Genomic DNA, 10071 nt, shown 5'->3' on the forward strand with positions numbered 1-10071 from the left:
CAGGAAGCTGGGATTCTTCAGCCTGGAGGAGGCTCAGGGGAGACCATATCGTGCTCTGCACCTACCTGAAGGGAGGTTGTGGTGAGCTGGGGGTTGGCCTCTTCTGCCATGTCACTAGCAGTAGGACTAGAGGGAACGGCCTCAAGCCGTACCCGGGGAGATTCAGGTTGGACGTTAGGAAACGCTTCTTCTTTGAGAGGGTGGTCCGGTGCTGGAATGAGCTGCCCAGGGAGGTGGTGGAGTCATCATCCCTGGAGGCGTTCAAGAAACGTTTAGACGTTGTACTGAAGAACGTGGTTTAGTGGGAAATGCTGGTGAGAGGTCAGTTTGCAGTGAATCACGTTGCACGCGACAGGAGCTGATTTAGCCCCCGGTGGCATTTTCTTCTTTCCTTCCCCTCATATGGAGCAAGGCCACGAACGGAGAGAACAGGGTAAAAGAAATCACGACAGAAGTAACACTTTCTCTCTGCAGTCATGCCAGTAGAAAGTTAAGAGGGCTGAGAACAAGTCCCTGGAAGCCAGGAAACTTGAAACACAGTTGGAACACTGCAAAAAATGCCTGTCTCAGCCATTCCCTACAGACAAAATGTGCCATGCTGTGCTCAGAGTAGAAGAAATTTCATGTCCCCGTTGCTCCTTGTGGCAGGCCAGGCCAGCGTTGCACGCTGCTGCGGCAACGTCTGCGTGCCAGAGTTTGTTTGTCGAGCCTTACAGAGAAGAGGCCTCAACTACAAGATGGACCGCAAGAAGCCTGTCATGAGATCGGCTGTCTTGAAGACGGGAGTGAATATCTGCTGTTTCCCGTGTCCCTAGCACGTAGGAGTCAAGTGTGCAGAAAGGCCAGCGGCTACATGTGTACTTTGTGTGCTTTTGGTCCTGTGTGCTTTTGGTCTGGCTTAATAGGCACCTACTCCCTGAAGCTGTGAGCAGATGCCTAGTGGGATTGTCAGAGATGTGTATATCTAGCTGCTGCAGAAATCACCGCAGTGAGAAACTGGAGGCACACACCTCTTTCAGAAAGAAAAAGCAGGCAGTGAGAAGCTGACGGTGCTTGGTTCACTCCATTGTTTTACAAAAAAGGATGAAGAGAGGAGGCAGTTGCCCATTCTGGACATTCCCACTGCAATATTTTAAAAGGCTTGCATGACTTTTGGAGGAGTATCACTTTGGAATTAATCTGAGGTGAAAGTGCTCCAGCATCGCGTTGGCAGAAGAGAGAGCTCCAAACCTGGCTCAGGTGTACTGAAGGCTCACTAAGGCAGATTGTGTTCTCAATCTTAGATGGTAAAACTCTTTTGGACGAGGAAGACCTGTGCAAAAAAATGCTTCTTTGCACCTTTGACGGAAGTTCTAAGTGACAGTGCAACACGATACGCTTCGTGGACTGAAACGAGTGATGCCTTTGCAGAGGACATGTTGGGTAACGCTGTGCACAGGTATCCTGGCTCTGGCCATGGAGCACTGCTTGCACGGCTTCATGGATAGAGATTTCCTACCGGTGTACCACCACAGAAAACTTTCTTGAACGTGAGCGTTTTCAAACACTGGAAGAGGCTTCCTAGCAAGGTGGCTGGTGCCCGGTGTCTGTCACTCTCCAAGCTTGTCAACGCACTTAATAATATACTTTCACTTTTGTTAGCCCAGTAGGTGCCTCCCAACTCCCTTCCCTTCCCTTCCCTTCCCTTCCCTTCCCTTCCCTTCCCTTCCCTTCCCTTCCCTTCCCTTCCCTTCCCTTCCCTTCCCTTCCCTTCCCTTCCCCCCTATACCACTCTACTCCACTCCACCCTACTCTACTCTACTCTTGGAAAGAAAGACTGTAGCAGAGCAGAGATCTATGGGAGACAGCATGTGTCACAAATGTATCAGAGAGACCAGATGACACCATTCCCCTAGAAAGGGCCTTGCAGGTTTTCCACAGCATCCTTCTTCGCCCGGAAGATGCTATATGAGGTGACATCTAAGGAGATAGTGCTTGTAAGGGAATCTGCACTCAGAGCTCAAGTCCTAAGCACCTCGACGGCCTGGACGTGAGCCCTGTCCTCGCGTCTCCAGCGTTTGTGGCTGAGGCTGGGTGCTAGATAGACGACAAAAGCACTTCTCGCACCCCTCCTCCTGTGTGCGGGGTGACGGGGTGCCCGGTGCCAGGTTCCCAACCCCGCCCCCACCTCCACCCTGCAGCTTTGTTCTGGTCTCGCAGCGCTGAAGACACTCGCCTACTGCTCTCCAGGAGGACGGAGCGGCTGTAATGGGAACGGACAGGTAGGGGGAGCAGTGGTGCAGGGCTGGTGGCGCAGCAGCACTTCCTTCCTAACAGGACTTGGGGTCCCGGTGCTGCTTCCTGCTGTGGGCACCTCCCTGCTCCCGCGGGGGTAGGGGTGCCTGGGGACACGGCATCCTGGGGGCAGCTGCACCTTGCCTGCCCTCCTCCACCGGCAGTGAAGGTGCAGCGATGCAGCTGGCTTCTGCTGGAGGTTGTGAGCAAGAAACGCCAGAAGCTGCCCAACAGCGTGAAGCTCTCCGTTCCGGTAAGCGCAGTGTCGGTGCTCCCCGGCAGGTGGTGCAACCCCGCAGTGCTCCCAACCCACTTCACGCTTCCCCTGGGCCCCGCTCAGCACTTGAGCCCCTGTGTGTCCCCCAGCTCCTGGCTGAAGCTGAGGCTTCCCAGGGTGGTGCTGCAGGGCTGGGGGCTGCCCTTGGGAACGACATACGTTCTCGCTCAGGTGGGGTGCAACACCCAGAGCCCAATCCCCTCCAGCCTGCTTCCCGGGGTGCAAAGAGGAGCGGGACAACTCTGCTGAGCAGGACTTTTTATTCTGCAGGGGTTTTTGCACATATGGTGGCAGCTTTGTGCTCAGTTTCTCTTCTTCCACATCTTCTTACAGGAGAAGCCGTAGGGAGGATGACGGCAACGACGGATGTTAATGAAGAGCAGCCTGCAGAGGAAAAAAGAAAGGATGTGGGGAGAGGGGTGCCCTCCGGCTGAGGAGGGGACCCCGTGCGTGGAGGTGAGATGGGGCTTAGCCCTGAAGTTTTCAAGGGTTCCCCTTGCGTGCGGGTCAAACTGGGGTGCCCTCCGGCTGAGGAGAGGACCCCGTGCGTGGAGGTGAGATGGGGCTTAGCCCTGAAGTTTTCAAGGGTTCCCCTTGCGTGCGGGTCAAACTGGGGTGCCCTCCGGCTGAGGAGAGGAACCCGTGCGTGGAGGTGAGATGGGGCTTAGCCCTGAAGTTTTCAAGGGTTCCCCTTGCGTGCGGGTCAAACTGGGGTGCCCTCCGGCTGAGGAGGGGACCCCGTGCGTGGAGGTGAGATGGGGCTTAGCCCTGAAGTTTTCAAGGGTTCCCCTTGCATGTGGGTGAAACTGGGGTGCCCTCCGGCTGAGGAGGGGACCCCGTGCATGCATGTGAGATGGGGCTTAGCCCTGAAGTTTTCAAGGGTTCCCCTTGCGTGCGGGTGGAACTGGGGTGCCCTCCGGCTGAGGAGGGGACCCCGTGCGTGGAAGTGAGATGGGGCTTAGCCCTGAAGTTTTCAAGGGTTCCCCTTGCATGTGGGTGAAACTGGGGTGCCCTCCGGCTGAGGAGGGGACCCCGTGCGTGGAGGTGAGATGGGGCTTAGCCCTGAAGTTTTCAAGGGTTCCCCTTGTTTGCAAGTAGAACTGGGGTGCCCTCCGGCTGAGGAGAGGACCCCGTGCGTGGAGGTGAGATGGGGCTTAGCCCTGAAGTTTTCAAGGGTTCCCCTTGCATGTGGGTGAAACTGGGGTGCCCTCCGGCTGAGGAGGGGACCCCGTGCGTGCCAATGAGATGGGGCTTAGCCCTGAAGTTTTCAAGGGTTCCCCTTGCATGTGGGTGAAACTGGGGTGCCCTCCGGCTGAGGAGGGGACCCCGTGCGTGCCAGTGAGATGGGGCTTAGCCCTGAAGTTTTCAAGGGTTCCCCTTGCATGTGGGTGAAACTGGGGTGCCCTCCGGCTGAGGAGGGGACCCCGTGCGTGGAGGTGAGATGGGGCTTAGCCCTGAAGTTTTCTAGGGTTCCCCTTGTTTGCAAGTAGAACTGGGGTGCCCTCCGGCTGAGGAGAGGACCCCGTGCGTGGAGGTGAGATGGGGCTTAGCCCTGAAGTTTTCAAGGGTTCCCCTTGCGTGCGGGTCAAACTGGGGTGCCCTCCGGCTGAGGAGAGGACCCCGTGCGTGGAGGTGAGATGGGGCTTAGCCCTGAAGTTTTCAAGGGTTCCCCTTGCGTGCGGGTCAAACTGGGGTGCCCTCCGGCTGAGGAGAGGACCCCGTGCGTGCCAGTGAGATGGGGCTTAGCCCTGAAGTTTTCAAGGGTTCCCCTTGTTTGCAAGTAGAACTGGGGTGCCCTCCGGCTGAGGAGGGGACCCCGTGCGTGGAGGTGAGATGGGGCTTAGCCCTGAAGTTTTCAAGGGTTCCCCTTGCGTGCGGGTCAAACTGGGGTGCCCTCCGGCTGAGGAGGGGACCCCGTGCGTGGAAGTGAGATGGGGCTTAGCCCTGAAGTTTTCAAGGGTTCCCCTTGCATGTGGGTGAAACTGGGGTGCCCTCCGGCTGAGGAGGGGACCCCGTGCGTGCCAGTGAGATGGGGCTTAGCCCTGAAGTTTTCAAGGGTTCCCCTTGCATGTGGGTGAAACTGGGGTGCCCTCCGGCTGAGGAGAGGACCCCGTGCGTGGAGGTGAGATGGGGCTTAGCCCTGAAGTTTTCAAGGGTTCCCCTTGCGTGCGGGTGGAACTGGGGTGCCCTCCGGCTGAGGAGGGGACCCCGTGCGTGGAAGTGAGATGGGGCTTAGCCCTGAAGTTTTCAAGGGTTCCCCTTGCATGTGGGTGAAACTGGGGTGCCCTCCGGCTGAGGAGAGGACCCCGTGCGTGGAGGTGAGATGGGGCTTAGCCCTGAAGTTTTCGAGGGTTCCCCTTGCGTGCGGGTGGAAATGGGGTGCCCTCCAGCTGAGGAGAGGACCCCGTGCGTGGAGGTGAGATGGGGCTTAGCCCTGAAGTTTTCAAGGGTTCCCCTTGCGTGCGGGTGGAACTGGGGTGCCCTCCGGCTGAGGAGGGGACCCCGTGCGTGGGGTAGAAGCCCCTGGTGAAGGGGTTTCTCCCCTGAGTGTGTGTGTGAGTGTGTGTGTGTACCTGTTTCTTGTTGCAATTTCAGGTCCACTGTCTGCTCCATAGCCAAGGTGGCCTTGCTGTTCTTTAGGGTCTGACCCTGCTCTCGTCTTCATGCCCGTCTTCTGTCTGACGGCCATGTGCAGGTATCCGAGGCTGAGCTTCTGGCTGGTGTTGCGCTTTTTCTCAGGGATCTCCTCCTTCGCAGGGTCTCTCAGTTCCATTTTCTCATATCTAGGTCAAAAGAAGTATAAGCCCAAGTTGTTTTCTGGCAACTTGTGCGGTTCTGCTTGTTTCTTTCAGCCCGCCCCTCCCCTATTTATTTTCTTTCGGCTGTCAGTTACTCCTTTGCCAATACTGGCCAAATTATCTGACACGCTCCACTTACAGGTTCAGCTGCCTCCAGCTCTTCTCCCCGACTTGCTTTCCCGTGCTGTGGAGGAAGGGCACGTCTCCGCAGCTGACATCTCCCTTGGGCCTGCGCTTGCACCGAGCCGCTGCCAGAACGGGAACTGCAGGCGTCTGTTGAACAACAAAGCAAACGCCCAAGCATTTCGGGTGTGATGTCCCCAGCATTCCAAGGAGAGATTACGCAGCAGCAGCCCAAACGTCTGGAATGGCTTCTTTCTAGGAGAGAAGCAAAGCCTTGGCGGAGCCAGAGCAGGAGCTTCTTTCCTGAAGGGAAGAGAACCTCCAGCCATCGCTATCCATCTCCTCCCCGGCCAAAGGCCAAAGGCCAAAAGCCAAAGGCCAAATCCCAAATCCCATATCCCAAATCCCCAATCCCAAATCCCAAATCCCAAATCCCCGCCTCCATTGCTAACATCAGAGCACAGCAAGCCGTACGTGTGCAGAAGCATCCCAGATTCCTATGGCTCTGTAGCGGTGCGCTAAAGAGGGCCTCGGTCCTACAGCCTCACGGCAGGAACTTGGCAAACAAGGAGCTTCTCACGGGACTGCTCACTTGCATCCACTGCCATCGCATCCACAGCCCGCAGCCCGCAGCCGTCGGGTGAAGCCCTCAAGAGTACAACGGAGGTCGAGTGCTGAAAGCACGGGAGAGTTCCCGCAGCAACTGCTGCTAACAGCAGACGCTCCCAGCAACTCCAAGGAAGCCCTGAGAGCCCCGAGCCGTGCCCCAGGACCGCTTCCTCTCTCGATTCACCGCCACCGCCACGGGAAAAGCAGACGGGAAAAGGGCACCGACGAAAGCTGCCGATCGCGTTCACGACGGAGGCACTGCCGGCACTCGGGAGGACGGGAGAGCCCGGGGCTACTCGGCTCGAAGCGCTTCCCGCCCGCCCCGTTTCCCCACCTGGCAGCGCGGCGGCGGGTCGGCTCCGGGTGCGCTTTCCGGCCCTTCCGGCAGGCGGCGCCACAGCAGTGAACCGCTGGCTTCACTCCGGCATCGGGCACCGCGTCGCCAACGCGGGCGGCGCCGCGGGAAGAGGCCGCCAGCGGTACGCGAGTACGCGCCGACTGGACGCAGGCGTGCTTAGCGGCGTCGCGGAAAGAAAGCCGGTAGCAACGGCACGCGTTCTAACGGGCGGCGTACCTCCTAGCGAGCCGTCCGTCGGAGATCGCCGGCAAGCGAGCCGCCTCACGGGAGCGAGCGTGGTCGAGTTAGCGGCGCTCCTCCCCGTGCCAAAGGGAGCTGCTTTGCTCTGAGTCCGCATTTGCGAGGACGACGAGGACGACGAGGACGACGAGGACGACGAGGAAGGGGCCGGCCGGAGGACGCTCGCGCGTTCACGCGTCTCCAGGGCGCGCGCAGAGCCGTGCGTCACTGCCACCGCACAGCGCCCGCCCGAGCCGCGCGTCGCCGCGGCAACGGCTTCTCCCCTCCTCCTCGCGGCTCCTCCTCTGCCTCTGCCTCTGCCTCTGCCTCTGCCTCTGCCTCTGATTGTTTATTCTATGGAAACAAACAATAAATAAACAAACTTCTTGTTTCTTCTATGGAAAAGTTCTTTTCACATGTCTAATTTATTCCTCATCTTTGGGGTGCTGATTCATTAGAGAACATTACTGGGGGTCTGACCACAGCAACTCAAAGACCCAAGTCCTGCATAGAGCACATCCTACTCTGTTGTTTTAAATCAGGGGCCGCAAGCACACGGCTTGCAAGGGGGATCTCTTCCCTGACTCTAAGGAGCAGGGAGAGAAAGCAAAGAGCTTGGAGAAAGCATCTAGGGATGATAGGGATGAAAGGAAAAGTACCCCAGCATCTGGCAACATCAGCCTCAGTCAGGGCTGCAGCTGCGTAGGTGCCATGTGAAAAAAAAAAAAAAAAAAAAAAAAGGATTGGCTTGGCTTCCTTCTGCTCTTCAAAGGCTGCTTCCCAATCACATCGTATACTCTCTGCAGAGGGCAAATTGCTTCCCCATGGGGAGACTCGTTGGCTCAGAACCCCTGCAGCACACCCCTGGCGGGCTGGCTCAACTCCGCAGCCTGCAAGGAGTGCTCTGCCTGCCCCAGTGAGAAGGGAATCGTAGAATCATAGAACCACCAAGGTTGGAAAAGACCCAACGGATCACACAGTCCAACCAGTCACCCATCACCAATAGTTCTCCTTAAACCACGTCCCCCAACACAACGTCCAAACGTGCCGCGAACACCTCCGGGGTCGGTGACTCCACCAGCTCCCTGGGCAGCCCATTCCAGTGCCTGACCACCCTTTCAGAGAAGCGGTATTTCCTAACGCCCAGCCTGAACCTCCCCTGGCGCAGCTTGAAGCCATTCCCTCTAGTCCTATCACTAGTCACCCGAGAGAAGAGGCCGACCCCCAGCTCGGTACAAGCTCCCTTCAGGTAGTTCTAGAGAGCAATAAGGTCTCCCCTGAGCCTCCTCCAGGCTAAACAATCCCAGCTCCCTCAGCCGCTCCTCGTGAGGCCTGCGCTCCAGACCCCGCACCAGCTTTGTTGCCCTCCTCTGGACACGCTCCAGGGCCTCGATGTCTTTCTTGCAGTGAGGGGCCCAAAACTGGACACAGTACTCGAGGTGCGGCCTCACCGGTGCTGAGTACAGGGGGACATTTACTTCCCTGCTCCTGCTGGCAACACTACTTCTGATGCAAGCCAGGATGCCGTTGGCCTTCTTGGCCACCTGGGCACACTGCTGGCTCGTGTTCAGTCTCGCGTCAATCAACACCCCCAGGTCCATTTCCTCTACACAGCCTTCCAGCCACTCTGCCCCTAGCCTGGAGCGTTGCCTTGGGGTTGTTGTGGCCCAAGTGCAGGACCCGGCATTTGGTCTTGCTGAAGCTCATCCCACTGGCTTCAGCCCAGCTATCCAGCCTGTCCAGATCCCTCTGTAGGGCCTCGCAACACTCAGGCAGACGGACACTTCCAGCCAACTGGGTGTCATCTGCAAACTTACTGCGGGTGCGTTCAACGACCTCATCCAGGTCATCAGTAAAGATCTCGAAGAGGACAGGCCCCAGCAGCGACCCCTGGGGAACACCACCCGTGACCGGTCGCCATCTGGATTTAACTCCATTCACCACCACGCTGTGGGCCCGGCCCTCCAGCCAGCTCCTTACCCAGCCAAGAGCGTACCTGTCCAAGCCACAGGCTGCCAGCTTCTGCAGGAGAATACCGTGGGAGACAGCGTTAAAGGCTTTGCTGAAGTCTAGGTAGACTACCTCAACAGCCTTTCCCTCATCCACCAGACGGGTCACTAGGTCATACAAGGAGATCGGGTTGGTCAAGCAGGACCTGCCCTTCGTGAACCCACGCTGGCTGGGCCTGACCCCCTGATTGTCCCGCACGTGCCGTGTGATCTCCCTCGAGACAATCTGCTCCATAAAGGTGAGGTGGTGAAAAGAGTCACCTCCACACCACGGTTCCTTACTGAATTTGACGCAAGGGACTTGTCTAGTTTTCTAAATATTTGGCAGAGAAGCTGCAAAATATCAGTGTGAAACAATCAATTGATTTCCACGACCGTCGAGTTTCAACCGCCCTGCTATGTGCAGGGTCGCCAACCACGAGACCGGGCTGCCCAGAGCCACATCCAGCCTGGCCTTGAATGCCTCCAGGGATGGGGCATCCACAACCTCCTTGGGCAACCCGTTCCAGTGTGTCACCACCCTCTGGGTAAAAAACTTCTCCCTAACATCCAACTTAAACCTCCCCTGTCCCCGTTTAAAACCATTCCCCCTTGTCCCATCGCTATCCACCCTCTTAAACAGCCGTTCCCTTTCCTGTTTATACGCTGCCTTCAAGCACCACTGGAAGGTCCTGGAGGGTGCAGAGGAGGGGCGGGAAGAGAGATTAAAGGGACAAGAGAAAGAGAGAAGCTGTGCTGCTCTTTCCCCACCAAGGCAGGGATCCCTGCCCGGTAAGGAGCACCCCTTCACCTCTCGGTGAAAAATACCCAGGCTAGCATTTACGTTGCTCGCGCTTGTATCAAATACCAGCACGGCCACAGCTACAGCACTGATCAACGGCGACCCCAGATCTGTTCTATCGGCTGCTCCGATAAGTCATTTATTTGTCACGGTTTGTGAAAGCGTGCCAGTGAAAGTCCTGCCTCGGGAGGACTCTGGCAGGCAAATGCCAAAGCGACGAACGCGGCAACTACCGCGTTCACGGGACAGCAAACCTCCACGTCTGTGTGTGCTTTGTGACGGCATCGCAGAGTCACAGTCACCCCGTGAGCTCACAGTGGGCCGGGTGCCTACCCATAGCCAGCGGGCCCAGCCCGCATTGAGTCTTGCTGGCGACTCTCGAGGTGTGAACGTCTTCCTGTGGGAGCACGAGACACTGAGACCTTGCCAGTGCGTGAGACGTCAGAGTCCTGCGAGAGGATTGCCAGTGGCTAAGGATCCTACTCGAGGAACACCAGGCGTCACAGCTCCTGCCAGTGGCACCCGAGGTGTCCGTCACTGGTGGGACGCACGAGAGAGAGGCGCTGAGGCCCGCAGGCTGCCGACCGCTCTGCGAGAGGCAGCCTCCAGCGCACCCATCCTCG

At 57.8% G+C, this 10071-nt stretch overlaps 1 protein-coding gene and 1 long non-coding RNA gene across 3 annotated transcripts; one reads left to right on the forward strand and one right to left on the reverse strand.

The window, feature by feature from the left end:
- The first annotated feature begins 2286 nt into the window (after positions 1–2286).
- LOC112530268 lies at positions 2287–5631 on the forward strand. Of its 2 annotated transcripts, XR_005842550.2 has the most exons (4): positions 2287–2527; positions 2885–3007; positions 5147–5246; positions 5491–5631. It is a non-coding gene; the product is annotated as an uncharacterized LOC112530268 (long non-coding RNA). The 2 variants fall into 2 exon arrangements; XR_005842539.2 differs by lacking the exon at positions 5147–5246 and having other exon boundaries at positions 5491–5628.
- On the reverse strand, positions 2795–6839 carry LOC112530264. The gene is made up of 3 exons (XM_025143322.3): positions 5489–6839; positions 5125–5334; positions 2795–2935 (listed from the first exon to the last, which is right to left on the reverse strand). Exons 1-3 carry the CDS (start codon positions 5674–5676, stop codon positions 2854–2856), a joined length of 480 nt encoding a protein of 159 aa, XP_024999090.2. The 5' UTR covers positions 5677–6839; the 3' UTR covers positions 2795–2853.
- Positions 6840–10071: the final 3232 nt, after the last annotated feature.

The sequence above is a fragment of the Gallus gallus genome, chromosome 1, assembly GCF_016699485.2.
Source record: "Gallus gallus isolate bGalGal1 chromosome 1, bGalGal1.mat.broiler.GRCg7b, whole genome shotgun sequence".
NCBI lineage: Eukaryota > Metazoa > Chordata > Aves > Galliformes > Phasianidae > Gallus > Gallus gallus.

Coding starts and splice junctions, on each gene's coding strand:
- LOC112530264 (XM_025143322.3), bottom strand. CDS start 5,676: ATGCTGGGGACATCACACCCGAAATGCTTGGGCGTTTGCTTTGTTGTT. Junction 5,335..5,488: donor AGCTGGAGGCAGCTGAACCT/GTAAGTGGAGCG, acceptor CTTTTGACCTAG/ATATGAGAAAATGGAACTGA. Junction 2,936..5,124: donor GAAATTGCAACAAGAAACAG/GTACACACACAC, acceptor TTTCCTCTGCAG/GCTGCTCTTCATTAACATCC.